The sequence below is a fragment of the Bubalus bubalis genome, chromosome 2 (genome assembly GCF_019923935.1).
Source record: "Bubalus bubalis isolate 160015118507 breed Murrah chromosome 2, NDDB_SH_1, whole genome shotgun sequence".
NCBI classification, from domain to species: domain Eukaryota; kingdom Metazoa; phylum Chordata; class Mammalia; order Artiodactyla; family Bovidae; genus Bubalus; species Bubalus bubalis.
Window position 1 is genome coordinate 76,891,371 of NC_059158.1, and position 21,568 is coordinate 76,912,938.

At 37.6% G+C, this 21,568-nt stretch overlaps 1 protein-coding gene across 6 annotated transcripts in view; it reads right to left on the reverse strand.

Annotated features, from left to right (window-relative positions):
• Positions 1-8,471: 8,471 nt before the first annotated feature.
• DYNC1I2 (dynein cytoplasmic 1 intermediate chain 2) overlaps positions 8,472-21,568 on the reverse strand; it is a 54,055-nt gene continuing 40,958 nt past the window's right edge. For 4 of the 6 annotated variants that reach the window (XM_025274931.3, XM_044933836.2, XM_006070246.4 and 1 more), the window contains 3 exons: positions 12,931-13,071; positions 10,967-11,092; positions 8,472-9,104 (listed from right to left, as the gene is read on the reverse strand). In XM_025274931.3, the coding sequence (XP_025130716.1) occupies positions 8,991-9,104; positions 10,967-11,092; positions 12,931-13,071 (381 nt within the window). In that variant the 3' untranslated portion in view covers positions 8,472-8,990. The remainder of the gene's footprint in view (positions 9,105-10,966; positions 11,093-12,930; positions 13,072-21,568) is intronic. The other 2 variants (XM_044933834.2, XM_044933840.2) reach the window with 1 other exon arrangement.

The window sequence follows — 21,568 nt, forward strand, 5'->3', positions numbered from 1 at the left end:
CATCCTCTGTCGTCCCCTTCTCCTCCTGCCCCCAATCCCTCCCAGCATCAGAATCTTTTCCAATGAGTCAACTCTTCGCATGAGGTGGCCAAAGTACTGGAGTTTGAGCTTTAGCATCATTCCCTCCAAAGAAATCCCAGGGCTGATCTCCTTCAGAATGGACTGGTTGGATCCCTTTGCAGTCCAAGGGACTCTCAAGAGTCTTCTCCAACACCACGGTTCAAAAGCATCAATTCTTTGGTGCTCAGCTTTCTTCACAGTCCAACTCTCGCATGCATACATGACCACTGGAAAAACCACAGCCTTGACTAGACAGACCTTAGTTGGAAAAGTAATGTCTCTGCTGTTCAATATGCTATCTAGGTTGGTCATAACTTTTCTTCCAAGGAGTAAGCGTCTTTTAATTTCATGGCTGCAGTCACCATCTGCAGTGACTAATCATCAGGGAAATGTAAATAAAAACCTCATATGTTAGAACGGGTGTCATCAAGAAGACAAAAGTTGTTGTGAGCATGGAAGGATAAGGGAACCCTTCCTTGTACCCTGTTGCTGGGAATGTAAATTGGTACAGCCACTATGGAAAACAGTACAATTCCTCAAGAAATAAAAAACAAAACTACCTTAGGACCCAGCAATTCCACATCTGGGTATATATGCAGAGAAATGAAAATAGGATATTAAAGAGATATATTCACTATGTTTACTGGAGCATTAGTCACAATAGCCAATATATGGCAACGACCTAAGTGTCCATCAACAGATGAATGGATAGCACAGTTATACAGACATACGTACAATGGAGTATTAGCCATAAGAAATGAGTTCCTGCCATTTGTGACAACATGTAGCTAATGCTAAACCTCTATCACGCTATACCTACTTATATAAAGCAATATATAAACATATCAAATCAATCCATTGAACCCTGGCCTCCTGCACTGCATGTGGATTCTTTACTGTCTGAGCCACCAGGGAAGCCATTGTACACCTTGCTAAGTCACTTCAGTCGTGTCCGACTCTGTGCAACCCCATAGACGGCAGCCCATCAGGCTCCCCCGTCCCTGGGATTCTCCAGGCAAGAACACTGGAGTGGGTTGCCATTTCCTTCTCCAGTGCATAAAAGTGAAAAGTGAAAGTGTCCGACTCTTAGCGATCCCATGGACTGCAGCCTACCAGGCTCCTCCACCCATTGGATTTTCCAGGCAAGAGTACTGGAGTGGGGTGCCACCTTAAACTTACACAATGTTATATAGTTTACTATATACCTCAGTAAAAATTTTAAAAATTGTACTCTATTGACTTTAGGAAAAAGCCTAGCACTACCCTTAGCTGCCTCATTTGAGAGGGCCTCTTAAATCAGTTCTATGCCTAGGCCCCCATGTAGCTGTATCCCCATCTGCAGGGCCAATAGGATATGACCACCTGGAGCCCATTTCATTTCAATCTAGGTCATGTTTAAGGTACCTGGGACTCAAAACTTCCTGCCTAAACAGCTCAGCTTCCAGGCTCATTTTCCCAAAAATGTAGCCTTATATTTAAGGGTGGTCAAGAGGTGGCTCTTTGCAGGGGGGACAAAACTTAGGCATGTAGGCTGAAGAACCCACAAATGTTCCTTAGTGGCTATTAAGAGATTGAGTGGTGGAAGAGGAGGAGAGGAATGGGTTGTGGGCTGGCTCTCCCCTGGCTACCACCTCTGGAGTTCTGAGAAATCAGAAAATTCTACAATCCAAGCTGCATGTGCATGTTGTGTGAACATAATAGCTTGTTAGCTTGATTTTATAACCTCAAAATATTTTGACCTGTTTCCTCAGGCCCTGCAGATATGAGGGGGAGGATTTAGGAAAGAGAAAGGCAGTGATTGCTAAATAGATTTCAGGCCGAGTCCTTCTTACCAGAGATGTCACAAGGGAGTCCTGATCAGTTGTAGGTAAGTCGACTCCTTAAGAGCCACCACCATCTTCAGCCAGTGAACATTTTCATTCCCATATCTAATCTGTTTCTTCCTGAAGTTAGAGTCAACCAGAAGGACAATAGAAAGTTATAAAATATTTTTATAGGTTCCTCAAAGCCAGAACACTAATCCTAATTCCTCTGTCACAAAGCTATTTCATGGTCCTTTTATGCCTGTGCCACTGTACGCAAGCTTATCTGAATAAAAAACGGATTTCTTGGTAGACTAAGATCATAAAGGCAGTGTGGTATAATGGTTAAGTACACAACTCTATAATAAGAATGTTTAGTTCCTAGATTGTGAGTCAGTTGATGTCCCCAAGCACAGGGACAACATGCTGGACGCGGCTTGCACCAGCGCAGGGAGAGCCCATTACGTGTTTATTCTCCCAACTCCATGTTCAGCGACGTCATTGGTAGTTTGCCGTTGGCCACGGCGGAAGTGTTTACTCCACAAATTGTTCAAATTAGTTTCTGTTTTTTAAGTTAGTAATAACAGTAGTTCCCACATTATAGGGGAGCTTAGATAAATGAGAATGTGTGTGTGAGAGAATCATGTACCAAATGCTTAATAAATGCTACCAGTTATTAATACACGGTCAGAATATACTAAAGCCAGAGTTTACAAAGCAAACAAACTTTGGAAACAGACATATACTTCCACTAAGTATAAAGTGTTAGTACAAGATCTTTGTACTACTGATCTTCCCAATTCTATTTCTTTGAAACTTACTTCATACAGGTTTTGTGGTCTTTCTCAGTAGAGAAAGCAGGGGGAAGGGAGCTAAGATAAGATTAGACAGTAATCCTAACTGGTCAAGCCAGAAAGCCCTTTGTGGTAAAGCAGAGGTGTTGGTAGAGATCTCTGATTTCTAAAAGCTTGTTTTTAACCTCTAACAGCCAAGAGATAGAACCTACAAACGTGTGGGAGCTATTGAAGAGCAGGTAGTAAAACTGTTGGAAGTTATCATCACCTCCCATTATAACATGCCTCTTATCTGTACAGTGCTTCATTTTTACACAGCCCTGTGAAGTGGGAGACGGGGAAATAAACTTAGATGAAGACATTTGCTCGAATGTATGGTTAACTGAGTTTCAACACAAGTTGACACTAAGTCTAAGACACTGAACTAGAAATACAAATCTCAGGACCCTCATTTTTGAAGGGATTTACCAACCAAACATTAGGATTTAGTTAGTTTCCTCTCAGTTGATATAATTCAAACTAAAGCACAGTATCTTTCATAATTAGCCTTTTAGGGCTTCTGATCTATGTGGATGTATTATTCTAGTTATTCTAACACTGATATTACAGCAGCATCCATTTTGCAACAGAGGATGATGGTCTAGAGAAATGAAAGACTTGCCTAAAATAAGGAGCAGGAAAACCCAGGGATAGTCTTCCATGAAGAATCACACTGTACTCCTTTACCTGATTTTTCAGCACAAAATATACAAGTCCTTTTACTCAGTCGACACAAATTCTACTTAAACTCCTGAGTTTCAAAAGGGCTAAGGCCATTTTTTCTGCCTTTGGAAGATGAAGCATCCTCCAAATCCATCTAATGACCCTCAGTGTACTGACAAATTCATTGGTTGTATCAAACATTATTGGAAGTGGGGACAATCAAGAAGGGCATAGTTATTCTACCAAGTATTTGTTATCAAGTCAGGTTTTGACTTATTTCTGGAAATCATAACTTGGATATAATGTGACAGCACATATCTGCTAATGAATTAGACAAAAGCTATTCCTGCAAGACTAATTTTAGGGCTTCCTCTAAGCCTGGCAACTACACACAGTTTCTTTAAGACTGAAGCTCCTCTTTCCAGTGACCATCTTCCTACAGTAAGCCCATGTTACTTCCAAGGGGACAGACCCTAGGGAGGAATGGGTACTTCATAAGTTGTAACAGTTGAGTAACTACTGTTCCCCAGATTTTTGTGGGTATGACTGACTCCAGGAGGTAGCTGGATCACCTTTGTTTTCTCACTGATTTGAAAAAGGCATTCCACCTCTTCTAAGGCTCCAGATATTGCAATCCACATCTGAAACTAACATAAGAGCAAGAGCTACATATCAATTAGAAATTGGGTCTTTTTTTCCTACTGGCATAATTTGTAATTTTACCATAGAATGCAGTAAGAGAAAGTACTCCTAGGAAAAGTATCATTAAGGACAATAAATATTTCTCCCTCAGTTCACTGATACTCTTAAACATCTGAGGATTCAAATTGTGATGTGATTTCTTAGAATTAAAAAATTTTTTCTTCAATACCAAGCCACCTAATCCTTAGATTAGCTGGGTTACATTACCCAGATGGCTACATAAAGTGACCTCTCTCCATTCTTATATTCTTTAAAGAACAATCCATTATTTGTATGGTACTTCATAATTTACAAGTTTTCACATACATAATATCTCATGTAACCTTCACACAAAGCAAAAATTTTCATCACTTAACAGATGAGAATACTGATCCTTTACCCAGGTGATATTACTGGTAATGGGGAGTTATCAGAAATAGAACTTGGGACTTTGAGACTTCTTTTCTTATACCAAGCCGGGTACCCTTAAGTATAAAAGATTCTGTTCCAAAGCATTTCTATTTGTTCATAAGTTTTTTAAAAATCTAGTACAAAAATCCACAAAGATAAAATGACTTGCCATCAAAGCCTTACCGGTGGCACACTGATTTCCAGTCACACAGTCACGTCTCGGCGTGTTCAGCACCACGCAGGTGTGTTCTACCCCCTACACAATCACTGCCCTACAGCTTTCCGATCAATCAAGTACATTACGAGAGAGGCAGGATAATACATTACCACGGACCTGAATACACGACCTCACAAAGTGAAACAGACCTTTCTGAAAGCTTACCTGAGTGCAAGCTGTTCCATCCTCTGACTGGGAACTGGTAATGGAATATTAAGAAGCTGAAACTGAGATTCCTGCTATGAAACTAACAACACAAAATACTGTAATTTTAGAAAAGTTTGTAAAAGATTGCTGATTGGCTACATTCAAACTATCAGTGGCCGGAAGCTACATTCTGAAAACTTAAATACCAGAAATCCATTTTAACTTTTAAGAAGTTCAGGGATTGTGAACATGGAGGGCAGAAGAGAATCTGTACATCTAAATTCCAACAAAAGGTCTGAGAGCACTGGCCTATTGAAAAAGGGTTACAATATGATGACTATTCAAAGCCTTCCAGTTGGCATTCTGGCTAGGATATAGGATCTTTTTCTAAAATGTGTTTCTTATATGTGAAAAGGATTCAAAAATTATAATACTATATATTAAGTACAAGCAAATTATTACCTTCTTAGGGCATTAAAATTGATTAGTTAAAAGAATGTTAAATTGTAATCCTCTTCTTCAAAAGATATCATAAACATGCTGCTCCCTTCTTGCCTTTGGGGCAAATTTCCTCTTCTTTGGTAGCACTAGAGACCCCGTCTGTAAACCAGATCTCTAAGTAAATAATTTCCTGCTGCTCCTAAGTTACTTCAGTCGTGTCTGAACTCTTTGTGACCCCATGGACTGTAGCCCGCCAGGCTCCTCTGTCCATGGGATTCTCCAGGCAAGAATACCAGAGTGGATTGTCATGCCCTCCTCCAGGGGATCTTTCTGACACAGGGATCGAACCTGCATCTCTCATGTCTCCTGCATTTGTAGGCAGATTCTTGACCACTGGTGCCACCTGGGAAGCACTAAGTAATTTCTTCAGCACATTTTTTAAATGAATAAAAAATAAGATTCCCAGGTATTTTTCCCAAACCTGTAAGGTCCCTAGTTGCCTAGCAGTTAGCAAGATAATAGCAGGAAAGCAAGAACTCCTTTCTTGCCTCTGGCTTGGCGGAGGGGCTGGACCTCAATGGGAATTACCATCCCTTAACTAAATCATCAAACAAGGCAAAGCTATAGCTTTTTAGCTATAAGCCCAAGATTCAGGCATAATACTGTCACGTTGGGTACTATTTAAAATAACTTGGTTCTCACAGCCACTGAGCAGCTGGAGTTGTAACTGAAGCTCTGTTCTCTGCAATGTACTTAATTGTACAGTTTTTTTCTAATTATGAACTATCACAATGCCAATGCTGAAATACCAGGATTGTGGAAAAGACATTTAAAAAGCATTGCCTGAGGACTTCCCTGGTGGGTCTGTGGTTAAGAATCTGCCTGCCAATGCAGGGGACACAGGTTGGATCCCTGCTCTGGGCAGACTCCACATGCTGTGGGGCAGCTAAGCCTGTGCACAACTACTAAGCCCACACATGTCAGAGCCCATGCTCTGCAACGAGGAGCTACTGCATGAGAAGCCCCTGCCCTAGAGTAGCCCGTTACCACAACTAGAGACAGCTCGTGATGAAGACCTAGTGCAGCCCAAAATAAATATTTTTAAAACTATAAAAAAAATGAAAGCGAATGCCTGACAGAATGGAAAGATGAAAAATTATATCCTTCACTCCAAATTTTTATTCACTCAAATACCTTTTCCATGTGGTTCAAGTGGTAGAGGTTACAATTTATTACTACTAGTATAAAACAGAATGAATCAACATTCTTACAATGTTGAAAGACTAGGATCATTCCTAAACCTACTTAGCTTTACTTCTTACTCCTAAATTTTAAGTCATCCATTCTTTCAATATGCAATATCTCAGCATTATTGAAACGTTTTCTATCTAGAGATTTTCTAAACTTTGTAGGGAACTAGATCTATAAACTGGAAGATTTTTTTTTTTTGGTTATTAATACAAAAAAAAACCCCGATTATTTCTGAGGTTTACAAGCTGTCTTCTGCAAAACTGAGTATTCTTCCTCTCTTCAAAGGTAACCAACTTCTCATTAGAAAAGAAAATAGCCAAACAACAAACGCAAAATAAGAAATTAGCCAGAAAGCTATGGCTTGTTTCCCACTCAGGAAAAAAGTATAACTAGTAACAAATAAGGTACAATTTCCATAAGTGGTTATTTTTTAAACTTGTAAGGTTTCCATTTCTAAAACAGAAGAGTTGAGACACTTTTCTAAGCAGCTTAATCTGTCAGAAGATTTCATATCAATATTTACACCCTCAGTACTTTGTATTTTGCTTTTACACAGTTAACTTTTATTTATTTTCACAGTCAACTTTAAAAGGCAATTCCTCCCATTAAATTCGTGTGTTACTAAAAATGTAGGCTAAAGTTAAATGGGTAAAGATAAAGGCCTACATTGTATTTTGGGGGAGGAAAGAAAGTTATTTCCCAAAAGCAAGAACTCTTTGGTGAGAAGTATTTTTTACTAACACCAATTTCATTCTTTCACAGTTGGATGCATCAACTTGAGTCCAATGAGTATCTGGGTTTGCCTCATCTCGTGATTTCCAACCTTAATCATAATTGTGTCTTCTTTTTTTGTACTCATTTATACAAATGGAGGGCAAGAATATAGTAACTATTTAGGTGATTACCTGAGTTCTATACTAAGACGGTGTGACCCTGCTAAGATTGAATTTTTGGCTCACAGACATTACTACCATGAGGTAACTTATTTGCTGCTGATATATAACAGGCAATTATGGGGTGTAAACCTATGAAAACTGAATATATAAAAATAGAGAATTGCCTGAAGTAATTACAATCAATAATTTTAGAGCTGGAAGGAAATTTAGAAATCATCTAATCTTAACTCCTAGATAAAAAGTCAGATATAAAGACTTAGTTGGCAAAAACCACACTTCTCATGAGTGCCAGAGCTAGAATTTGGGGTTAATATTCCGGGTCAATTATTCCTCACAGTATACAATACTCATAGTTAGGAATAAATTACTTGGAAATGTATTTCCCACCAGATCTTTGTTAGATTAAGAAAATCAATCCAAACAAAAATGTTCAAAATCTGCTATCTATTCTTCATGTTGCTGAATAAATGACAGTTAAACTTTAGAAGGACAAAAGGTCAAGGAACTAGACAACTGAAAGTGAATAAATTTAACATGTGAGAATAATCTTTTTCTCTAGTCCTGAAACAGGTTGATTTCAACACAAATTCTTAGAATATTTGCCACTTAACTTTCAGGCTTATAGACAAAGTTGTAACAGATCTCAAGATGTGGAGTTGATTCAATGACAAAAACTTAATTTGAGCACTTTCTTTCATGGCTACCACAACCACAAAATCAATTTCTCTCAAAGGAGGTTTCAGTCTCAGAGGGCTCACATATAATCTCAATTAGTGAAAACAACAGGCAGCTTTCTGTTTATTCTTTACGCCATATCTTAGATGGGAAGAAAAAGGGAGTAAAACAAAAATTAACCTAGAAGAAATTTTCTCACTTAGGTTACCTAGACATCAGCTCATAACGAACTGGGAGATCTACAGTATACTATATGGTAATTTAAGGCACAAAGTTTCCAGGACTTGAAGTAGCTGCTTACAACAGGAGCTTAAAGCAAGATGAAGACGGGTACCTTATGAGAGAGACAGAATTTAATAACATTTTAATTGCAAGGAATAAATCAAAATGGAAATTTGAAAAGTTAAAGCATATTTGTTTTTATTTATAGACAGTTAATCACAAGAATTGTAAAGAAAAAGAGAATATCAGAATAGAACTGGATAGTTTTCATGCTCTAGCTAAGAATAAACAATGTTCCTACGTATTATGGTTAGTGAGCACATTATCAGTATAACAGTGAATCATGGTTATTTAAAAATATGTGGACCATAATCTGTGCTTTAGAAATAACTGTATATAGTGTTATAAGCTGAAAAGACATCAAAAGAATACCAAATATACACCTGTGTATAAGAATTCAGAAAAGGTTGCATTCTGTAAAGTCAATCAACTGTATTAAAAATGACACAAATTCAAAACAAAATGCATGTTATATAAAAAAGGACTTTGTAAGACTTGCTGCATTAAATCCATAGTTTAATCCACGAAATTTCCTTTTAATTATCATTTAGACAGAAGCATGCAAATAGTTCTAGGATCTACTTCGAGTCTTCCCCAAATCCACTAAGGCTATATATTCTCTCTTCAGGAGCTAAGCAGGTATTCGGGTAGCTGCTTCCTCCTCTGCATCTGCTCGGTTTGCGTTAATTTCTGCAAGTGTTCGGCCAAACCGTGCCCATTCATCATTTCGGGGGACAGCAATCTGCTGTTAAAAGAAATACAATGCTTTATGTACACCGAAATAAAAGATCATCTTACCCACTATTTTTCAGTGTTTTCAAATAATTTTTCCATTAAAAAGTAATAATTGACTTGAATGTCCCTTCCATAATTACAGCTACTATACCAATAATTTATAACATTTCAAAACAAAAGATAGTGTTTGAGAAGTGTGTTGTGACAGCCTCAGAAATGATTTTGCTATTATCAGCATCTGTGAGAGAATGACAGGATGCTCTTTAAATATAACTCCTATGCACTATCTCATGGATTTTCTGGTGAGCAGGAAGGAATTCCTGAAGAATTTTTACTTCTTGCACATGAGTATGAAGTAATTTTTGAAACATGGTTCATATGAGGCTGATTTCTTGTTTAAGTATTTTTGTTTGGAGTATAAGATAACCTTTCTTGATGTATCTTAAACCTTTCGTCAAAAGGTATGCTGCTACTTACCAATTCAGTGACACATCAATAGTAAAAGGGGAAAGGACACTTGTGATATATTTCCCTCACTGAAGCAGTTCAATAACCAAAAATTTTTAACAGCTGTCATTATAATATTGGAGGAATCTAGTATGCCATATTCGGAGAAGGCAATGGCACCCCACTCCAGTACTCTTGCCTGGAAAATCCCATGGATGGAGGAGCCTGGTAGGCTGCAGTCCATGGCGTCACGAAGAGTCGGACACGACTGAGTGACTTCACTTTCACTTTTCACTTTCATGCATTGGAGAAGGAAATGGCAACCCACTCCAGTGTTCTTGCCTGGAGAATCCCAGGGACGGGGGAGCCTGGTGGGCTGCCGTTGATGGGGTCGCACAGAGTCGGACATGACTGAAGAGACTTAGCAGCAGCAGCAGCAGCAGCAGTATGCCATATTAGGGCACAGAGCATTCAGCGTGGCAAATGGATGTGCCTGCTTCTAAATCTACTGTACGACTTTAGATGGGACAGTGATACCCAGTATTGTAGCTCCCAGACAAATGTGGCTATTTACATTTAAATTACTTAAAATGAAATAAAACTGAAAATTCAGTTATTCAGTTGTTCAGTTGTTCTAGCCACATTTTAAGTGTTCAGTAGCCAAATCTGGCTAATGGCTACCATGTTGGATGGTGCAGACACAGAGTAATTCCATCTATGCAGAGAATTCAACTGGCTGCTCTACATGATCCAATTTACCTCTCTCCAGATGCAGATGCTAGAGGCTGTGGGATTTCCAGAGAGGATGGAGAAGTATAAGGCACAGCAAAAGAAAAGAGTGACTAAGGCGCTAGCCAGGGCTAAAACATGAGGAAACCACTCCCGAGCATTGTGCACAGTCAACCCAAACAGTAAAGATGAGAGGGCTGCAACTCATCCTGTTGGGTTCACTCATAATGGCTTTGCAACAAGGCTCAAGGAGTCAAGAATGACATTTCACATAGTCATTAGGTAGCTCTTAAAAGATACTACTTTTTATTTGAGCTACCTGGTCCAAACAAATCTACGAATATAGAAAATAAAATCTTATCTCAATGTCAATTCTGTAAAGCTCCCAAGTCCAACTGTAACTAAATTTCTTCTGCTTGAAGAATTTCTAATTTCCAGCAATGCATGCTGGAAAGTACTTTCGACATATGATACTACCCTCAAAATTTGTTGCATAAGGACACAGGACATTCAGTTTAGAAAGGAAACTAATCTCAAGAGTTGCTTCTGTAATGAAAAGTAAGTTTTATCTTTACAAACACATGGGTTATTCAATTCATGAACCTCAAAGACTAGATTTAACCACAAAGATACTGTCACTATAGTTCCATGAAAGCTAAATAGATGTGTCAAAATTATAGGCAGTGAGCCCCATACCTCTCCCACATCATAGATAACAATCTGTCCTTCAGAATCACCCACGGCAATCTCTCTTCCAGAATGGGTCCATCTTACACGATTAAGAGCAGGATTACCTTCCACAGAAATGCTTGCAGTTGGCACCTAAAGTCATTTAAAATACAGTTCAGTGTTAAAAGTTTCATCAGGATTTCTATAAACATGTAAAATAGTAATTCCTTTTCCTCCAATCTGGCTAGGTTTTTGAAAACAAAGATGAAAATAGATAAAGAATTTTCCCAACTTTCTTCCTGTTCAGTGATATATTTTGAATGACATTACAGTCAATCCTTGAAAATGGTTTGGGAAAATAATTTAAGTCCTTTCCTAAGAAATCTTCACATGACTGGACACATCATTTTGAGAAATCTTCTCTTTAATAAAGGATTCTTTGTTGTTTTGACTTTTTTAAGAAGTCAAGCCGTTTGAAAACAGATGGCCAAAACCTCTTTTAAAGAAACATCTCAGAAGCCCGCATAAACAGATTATGGTTCAATTTTAGAGGACAGGAGTTACTTTTGTGGCTTGTGTCTCTGTTAGCTAAAACCTGTGATTTGATCCACAGATTCTACAGTTCATACCAAAGATGCAGTATGGGTCATTCCAAAGCCCTTGTTCCCATCAACTATCTGGAGCAAGGCGAGGTGACACAGCACCAACACAACGGCACCCCTGGAGTATGGCTGCGCCTCTGCTATGCTGAGGGGAAGAAATGATCCGCCACTCACAGAGCAAAGCTTCAAGGTTTGACTCAGAACAGAATCACAGTATTTTTAAATTTCTGAAACCTGATTAAACATAATCCTTCTATTTGACATAAGTCATCCCCAAATGACTAATTTAACCTTCTAGAATGCCAAAATAGTTGTAAGAGAAAAATTATAACTGAGCTTTATTGTGAGTTAAATTATAGAACAGATCAAAATTGAATTGTAACCACAAATGCCTAACATGAAAATCCAAATTAAGAAAATTGGTACCACTCTAGATAACCAGAAATGTATAATTAAGTCCAGTCATGTATCCAGGACTCAATATCTTTCCCTAGCAGTATCTGAATGTTGCTCTTCAAACTACTAGAGCAGAAGTTAGCCTGATGTTAAAATACTTGTATTTCCAATATATAAATTCCTTATCCTGTATAATCAACTAATTTACTTAAAGGATTATGATAACATATATTTAGCCACTAGAAATAAGAAGAGATGTGAGAAACAGTGGCTGTGGGAGAAGGCACCAAGAGACTTTCTCGATAACTTTTATTGATAGAACTGCTAATGTACTTCTTAACCACCACGTTGCAATACAGAACTCTAAGAACACTCTAAGCCTCTGCCTACACTGGTAAAAACAAACATAGTTAAAAATAAATAATAGCTGCAGTTAAATTTCATTCCAAATAAGTCATTTTAGTATAATAATTAGGAAATTTGATTATTTCTATATTAATTTTATAGTAACAGTAACACTATTTAATCTTTCACAGAGCAAGTCATGAAAATACATTTTGTGTCACTCAAGTCAGCCTAAGACTAGTATTTATGGATAATATACAATTCTACCAAGGCTAAGAGATGATTCAGAAATTCAAAATTAAGGTTAACGTATGTCAACAGCCTGAAACTATCTGCTTTCTAGCCTATGAATGAAAAATATCCCAGTTGCCTTATGAATGAGACTTTGCCAGGACATGGAGAGACGTGACAATACTTTTCAGAAGTAAAAGGAATGCCCCAGTGGTCCTGGCAATAATATTTCTCCCTTCAGTTCTGCACAGCAGGCTGTTTATTATTTAGGGTACAAAGCTTATTTGCTTTCTTTGTGATGAAGCTACAATCACAGAGTCCTTTCACATTCCTTGGGATAAAAGGAATTTCACAAATTATTCAATAAATCTCCAATTTTCCATTTTTCAGTGCAATTTTTGTTATTTTCCTGCTCACCTCTGTGTCATTATTGAGATTCCACAAATCCAGCCTACCCATGCCATCCACACAGGCAAACAGGGCTGGGTGAGTGGGTGACCACATAACATCATAAACATAGTCTGAATTATCTTCAAATGAGTACAAAGGCTTGTTATTCTGAAAGGGAAAAGTTGATTTTTAGCACATTCAAAATATGACATACATTCAATAAGTATGATAACATTTTATGATACTTAACTCAGCCTAGAAAAAGTTCCTATAATCTGTTTCACTACAGAATTACCTGGAGTTATGAAGTACGAATCAACAACTGGATTGCATTCTCTATTTACCTTGTAGACACCATACTGTTTTAAAAAAGGAATAGGATGTGCTGAAGATTCTGGAAAGATGAGAGCAATGGCACTATACTTTTTGAATCTCCTCTAAATCTCCCCATAAACCCAGACAAAGCACCGAGGATAGCAAAAACCAAAGATTTATAAACAACATCTACAACAAAATCAGGAGACAAAACTTCAAATGTAAACAGGTGTTTACATTTGTAATGTAATGTAAACCTTGGCCAACTGTGAGATCTGCATGGCACATCTGTGTGAGAAGAAGTATAGGAAGGCACGAGGGCTGCTCACAGCTGGAGAATAGAACAGAAAAGCCTTTCAGTACACGGCGGGTTATCACTGGACAGCATGGGGGTCAGTCTGAGAACAGCAGTAGAGACTGGGAGGGAGTCAACACAATTCCATTTACACACCAAAGGCAGACTCCGTTGTGATAGAAGTAAGGTCTAATGATGCAGTCTGAGCCCCGAAAAACTCACAAAATTAACAAATCAAAGCTCCCTTTCCAAGACAAAGTCTCACCAAAAAGAAACTGAAGGGAATGGAATATAAGTTGCGGAATACAGCACAATAGGAACAAGGGAAAGAGAAGGTTCAGATAAAGGTGGTGGAGAGGAACGGAAAAGATACATTTCAGAAAGTACAAGACACAGAGAGATATATATCCACTTTGCAAAAAACCTAGGAGAGCTTTAACCTAGACTACAAAACTAGAAAAGACTTCCCAGGTAGCTCAGTGGTAAAGAATCCACCTGCCAAAGCAGGAGACACAGGTTCTATCCTTGATTCAGGAAGATCCCCTGGAGAAGGAAATGGCAACCCACTCCAGTATTCTTGCCTGGAAAATCCCATGGGCAGAAGAGTCTGGCGGGTTATAGTCCATGGGATCGCAAAGAGTAGGACACAACTGAGCCACTAAACAACAACATGAAACTAGAAAAGTTATCTATGCCCGTTCCCTCCTTAAACACATAGAAAAACTCATTTCACTACTAGATAATGAGGAACAAAAAAAAGGATCAGAGTCAAATCTCACACAAAGTTATTGTGACAGATCTTTAACAAGTGTAAGGATGTCATGACAATTATATGTGAAAAGAACAGTCTTTTCAACAAGTGATGCTGGGACAACTGTATATACACATGCAGAAGAATGAAGCTGGACCCCTCCTTCCCCACATCAAACCCAGAAATTAACTCAAAAATATCTTAGATCTAAATATAAGAGGTAAAATAATGCAACTTCTAAATACAAGAGGTAAAAACAGTAAAACTTAGGAGAAAGCACAGGAGTAAGTCATTGTGACTTTGGACTTGTCAATGATTTCTTAGATGAGATAAAAGCACAAATGACAAAAAAAAAGTATATATATTGGGGTAAATCAAAATTTAAAACCCTTGTGCTTCAAATGATGCCCTCAAGAAAGCCTATACAATGGGCGAAAATATTTGGAAATAATATATCTATAAGTAACTTGTATCTACAAATCTTAACAATACTTTAATAAAAAGGCAAACAACCCAATTAAAACTTGGGCAAAGTTTTAATAGGCATTTCTCCAGAGAAGATCTACAAATACAAATAAGCACTTGAAAAGATGTCCAATATCATTATCCATCATGGGAATGCAAATCAAAACCACAATGGAATATAATTTCATACCACCAGGATGGCTTAAATAAAATCCCCAAACCACTGAATTGTACACTGTAAAATGATGAATCTTATGGTATCTGAATTATATCTCAATAACACCATTATTTAAAAAAAAAAGAAGAGATAAATTGAATTTTTTTGAAAGTGATAGACAAATGAGATTAACAAAAGATATACCTGTAATGGCAGGCCCTAAAAAAGAAAATCAAAGCAATACTATAGAATACAAAAATAATAACTTTAGAGAACTCTCCTAAAATAAAAGACAGCCTGAAATTCATATTAGAGTATCTTGTGTATCTACACAATCAACCCTTAAAAAAAAGGAAAAAAAAATTTGATCATCCAGATTTTTAAAGACCAAGTTATGAGGTAATGAAAAAAAATAGGATTGTCATCAGACTTTTTGACAATGCTTTTGCCAGAAAACAACAGTAATATATTTAAGGTAATCAAAAAATGTAAACTGTAGATTTTATATACAGCCAAACTGGTTTCCCCGGTGGCTCAGTGGTAAAGAATCACCTGCAATCCAGGAGAAACAGGAGACATGGGTTTGATCCCTGGGTCAGGAAGATCCCCTGGAGGAGGCCATGGCAATCCACTACAATATTTTTGCCTGAAGAATCCCATGGACAGAGGAGCCTGGCGGGCTACAGTGCATGGGGTCACAAGAATTGGACATGACTGAAGTGACTTAGCAGATAGCACAAACTGACCTTCGTAGACAGACTCTTGTGAATACAGGAATAATGCACCCATGAGCACCTCCTGAGGAATCTACTGCAGAAGAAGCTCCAGGTGACCAAAAAGAATGAAGAGATGTCAACATTAAGGACTGGGGGACACCAAGCTTCTCCTTACAGAATTATAAACAATCTGCAACTATACACAACAGTATGAACGATACCACAGAATGCAAAATCCAGACTGTGAGAAACTAACAGGACCACCAAACTGGTTTCTTCAACAGCAGTAGCAGCAAGACAGAGAAAGAAACCCTATTTTTAAGAGAAGGGCTCAAAGGATGGGTTAACCGAATCCTCATCTGGATTTGGCTTCAAACAAATAAAAGGTAAAAAACAAAAATTTTTTTTTTTAATTGAGTAATGATCGCCTATTTGATGAAATTAAGGAATCACTATTCATTTAGGGAGAGGGTGCAACAATGATATGGTAGTATTACAGGGTTTTTTTTGTTTTGTAGATATAATATTGCATACTATGTCTTTGTTTAAAATAATCCAGTGGTAGGGAGGGAATGTATGTAGGAATAGGTCAAACAAGGTTGGTCATGTGTTGATAATTTTAGGAGCTAGGTAATGAGCACTACAGTTTAATTATACTCCTCTTTCTGCTTTTGTATTTGGAATTTTCTATAACAAAAAGCTTTAAAATTATAAATCTAAAATTTTCCAGGTATCAAAGTAAATGTCAACTGCACGATTATCTTAAAAGCCTAAAAAAATCTGTTTGTAATTAAGAAAATAAAAATTTTAAACTTAAAAGTAAGCTAAAAACAGAAAGTAAGAGTTTTTTTCCTTCTTAAGATCATTATTTTCCTATAACTCCCCTTGGCAACAATGCCAAGGCAACAATGAGTATCACAATCATTTGCAGAGCTTTTAAGAAATCCAGATGCAGGGTCCCACCTTCCACGTGCATCATGAGTCTCTCTGGTGTTGCTCCACTAAAGGTTCTGATGCACATCAATGATTAACAAACACCCTGCTTAGAAATACCAAGGAAAGATAAAAAAGCTTTCTTAAGTGAACAATGCAAAGAAATAGAGCAGAACAATAGAATGGTAAAGACTAGAGATCTCTTCAACAAAACTGGAGATACCAAGGGAACATTACAAGAAAAGATGGGCACAATAAAGGACAGAAGTGGCAAGAACCTAACAGAAGAAGAGATTAAGAAGAGTGGCAAGAATACACAGAAGAACTACACAATAATGTCTTAATGACCTGGAGAACCACAATGGTGTGGTCATTCACCTGGAGCCAGACATCCTGGAGTGTGAAATCAAGTGGGTCTTAAGAAGCATTACTATCAACAAAGCTAGTGGAGGTGATGGAATTCCAGATGAGCTATTTAAAATCCTAAAAGATGATGCTGTTAAAATGCTGCACTCAATATGCCAGCAGATTTGGAAAACTCAGCAGTGGCCATAGGACTGGAAAAGGTCAGTTTTCATTCCAATCCCAAAGCAAGACAATGCCAAAGAATGCTCAAACTACAATTGTGCTCATTTCACATGCTAGCGAGGTAATGCTCAAAATCTTTCAAGCTAGGCTTCAATAGTACTTGCACTGAGAACTTCCAGATGTATAAGGTGGATGTAGGAAAGGCAGAAGAACCAGAGATGAAATTGCCAACATCTAATGAATCATAGAAAAAGCAAGGGAATTCTAGAAAAAACATCTACTTTTGCTTCATTTTCTACACTAAAGCCATTGACTATGTGGATGACAACAAACTGTGAAAATTCTTAAGAGATGGAAATACCAGACCACCTTACTGCCTCCTGAGAAACCTGTATACAGGTCAGGAGGCACCAGTTAGAACTGGACATGGAACAGTGGACTGGTTCAAAATTGGGAAAGGAGTATGTCAAGGCTTATTTAACTTATATGCAGAATACATCATGTGAAATGCCGGGCTGGATGAATCACAAGCTGGAATCAGACATGCAGATGATGGCAGAAAGTGAAGAGGAATTAAAGAGCCTCTTAATGAGGGTGAAAAAGGAGAGTGAAAAAGCTGGCTTAAAACTCAACATTCAAAAACTAAGAATGGGGAAAACATGGAAAACAGTGAATATTTTCCTGGGCTCCAAAATCACTGCAGTGACTGCAGCAACGAAATTAAAAGACGCTTGCTCCTTGCAAGAAAAGCTACGACAAACCTAGACAGTATTTTGCAAAGCAGAGACATCACTTTGCCAACAAAGGTCCATATACTCAAAGCTATGGTTTTTCCAATAGTTATGTATGGATGTGAGAGTTGGAACATACAGAAGGCTGAGTACCAAACAATTTGATACTTTCAAATTGTGATGCTGGAGAAGACTTTTGAGAGTCTCTTGGACAGCAAGGAGATCAAACCAGTCCATCCGAAAGGATCAACTCTGAATATTCACTGGAAGGACTGATGAAGCTGAAGCTCCAATACTTTGGCCACCTGATGTGATCTCATTGGAAAAGATCCTGATACTGGGAAAGATTGAAGGCAGGAGAAGGGGGCGACAGAGGATGAGAAGACTGGATGGCATCACCAACTTAATGGACATGAGTTTCAGCAAACTCCGGGAGACAGTAAAGGACAGGGAAGCCTGGCATGCGGCAGTCCATGGGGTTGTAAAGAGCTGGACACGACTGAGCGACTGAACAACAAGGTCTATAAATCCTGAGGTGATTGTATACTTCAAGAAAATCCCGTTTTTAGGCAATTTTATGGTCTCTCATCAAAGACTTAAAAGTTGTTCACAGTCATGTGCACATACATGTTCAACTCTGTAAGAGTATATATTGGTCTACAAGATGTTTTTAAATTTAAAATACTGGTAAAACTATTTTGGAAAATTGCTCAGCAGTATCAACTGAAAGTATGCATATCTTATGGCCAAGTATTTCCCTAAGTATATGCCCAACAGAAACAAGTGCTTATGTTCACCAAAAGACACCTACAACTGTGCTCATAGCAACAGCATCCATAACCCAACCCCAAACTACAATTAACCCACATACCATCAGCAGCAGAATGGATAAATTATAGTATATTTACATAAGGGAACACTATATATCTGAGACAATGAACATCTAACAATCTACAACTACATTCAACAAAATGGAATGACTCTCACAAATATAATGAACAAAAAAGCCAAACACAAATAAGTACATATCATGATTCCATTTTTTATAAAATATGAAAAATTTAATATACTAATTTGAATAAAACACATAAAATTATATATAAAGTGAAAAAGAATATTGTGGAATGTCTCAGGAAATTATTAATAAAATTCTTCATGCAGCCAGAGGAAAAGAGCAGGATGCATTAAAACTGGGTAAAAGATATTAAAAATAAAAATACAATAAAGGCAATGTTTCCAAATTTATAAAATGTAATTAGAAACCCTTGGTAATTTTTTCAAGTTTAACAGTCATCCAAGGATTAACAATTTTCCCCCTCAAAGAGAAAGAAAGAACACACACAATACCAAAATTGTTCATTAATATATTAATCTTATATATGACACTGCAAATTAAAATCCCAAATGGATCATTTGAAATACTTTTTAATAGTACTATCTTTTCTTAATTTGATGAGAACTTCTGCCTAAATCGAAGAGACACAGCAGGAAAGAGCTAAAGAGGGACACAGGACCTAGACTCTTATTTCAGGGCTTTAAGGCTTTGGAGAAGTCATCTCATCATTGCAGGCCCGTTTCCTTATTTGCAGAACACAAGTTCTGTATCAGTGGTTCTGAACTTTGACTATACATTGTAATCCCCCTAATCCTGGAGAGATTTTCAAAATTATGCTGTTGCCAAGTCTCCTTAGATATTATGATTTAATCAGTCTCAGGTGCCAGGTGAGCACTAAAAGTTTTAAAACTTGCCAAGGTGATTCTAATATGACCAAAACTGAGAGCTACTGAACTAGATGATGTCTAAAGGTCACTGCCGCTCTAAAATTCTTACAAACAAAGGTTTGCAAATACATTTGCCAAAAAGAATGAATCAAAAGAATGTATTGTTTCTTGAACAACAGATAGCATTTGAATAATCAAAGGCAGCTCATCATAGTACATGGTGAAAATAAACACTGAATGGTCAAGAGACAAACCATATATATATATTTTTTAGTTCTTTACAGTTATGTATTGGGTTAAATAGTGTCCTGCCCATCCCAGCCCCACAACTCCTTGCCAAATTCAAGTCTGTTTGGAACTTGTAAATGTCACATTATTGGAAAAAGGGTCTTTTGCAGACTTAATTAAACTGGGGTTATACTGCTTAGAGTAGGCCCTGAATCTAGCATGACTGTTGTCTTAAAAGAAGAGAAAAATCTGGACAGACATGTAGCGAGAGTGCCATGTGACGACAGAGGCAGAAACTGGAGTGATGCACCTGGAAGCCAAAAAGCACAAGATTGTTAGCAACCCTGAAAACTAGAAAAGAAACAGGGAAAGAGGGATAGATTCTTCCTCAGAGCCTCCAAAAGTAACCAACCTTGCCAACACCTTGATTTCAGACTTCTAGCCTCCTGTGAGAGAATAAATTTCTGTTGTTTTAAGTTACCCAGTTTGTAACAATTTGATATGGCAGCCCTAGGAAACGTATACAGTAATTCTATATTTTTCTGGGGAGTTCTAGATTAATAACCAAAGAGTCCCTATAGTAAATCCATGAGCATAATGGTGAGGTACTCTCCAGAGAAGTGGGAAATAAGTACGTCCTCACTTGAATCAAGATAGAAATAAACAGATTCTCATGAAAAAGAAAGAATTCCAAGGGCAGAAATACCTTTCTATATAACCTGAAAGAAGATACTTTTTGAGAAGGAATGTATGTATCCTAAAAAGAAATGGAAATACAAAGCAGCAATCTTATAAGAAAACTTAAGAAACGCCTAATTCAAGCACTGTCCTGGAGACAGCGTCTCTGTCAACTGATTCTGAGGATTACCACCTATGGCAGGGCTATCTCTATGTGAAGATGAACGCATCAGGCCATCTTTGCTTGATGCCATTAAACATTCAAATTAGAAAACGTCTTTTGTTCCAATTCCTTGCTCACCAAGCAACCTTCTGATTATAATTTGGCTTCCCATGTGGGTTGTCCAATACAGGGAAACAATGAACTGGTCATGCAAGTATGAGTATCTGGGCCTTCTGGCAGTTGTTTCTCAGTGTAAATTAATAAGTTGACCTTCTCCCACGTATCAGTGTCTTAGACACCTGTGAGTTCTAATTAGTACTCCCTAGCTAATCAACTCTAGTAGACTGATAAAACTGAGTTTCTGAATATGCAAAGAACAGGCTGGACACTGGCCAACAACAAGTTATTACAGTAAATGTTGCCCTGGAGGACTGGGTCCTGATGGTCAGGCAGCATTTTCCAAGAAATATCCCAACTTCAGAGCATTTCTTCATTTTAATTTGTCTAATAGGTGCATAGTTGCTATTAGAAGCATTAGTAAAATCTCTTTAACCCTGTTTTAAAGCAGATATTTTCCAAGAGTTAAATAGGTTAAAGCCTTTCAAATAAGGAGGGACTTTAAGACATCAGAAACTGTGAAACAATTTTAAGGTGTATATGGACTATAAAAGTTCAAGAACTACCTATTCTGAGAAATACATTAATGATTTTAACCTTGTCACTTTATGGTAAATATGCTCCTGAAAGGCATCAGTTCTGAGATTAGAATATATTGTGCATATATTAATATTTTGTCCTCCAAATAAATAATTCTTATATGTTAAGAGTAATCTGTAGTAAGTACAGTTAAATGTGGTTGGAATATTAAGCTCATTTATCAGGTCTACCCCTAATCAAGTGCTCATGGAATCCTCAAGTTATCTTCAAGATAACTATTCTATTCCTCCTACCATTTTTCAGGACTGCCAAAGTACTTCTGTTGT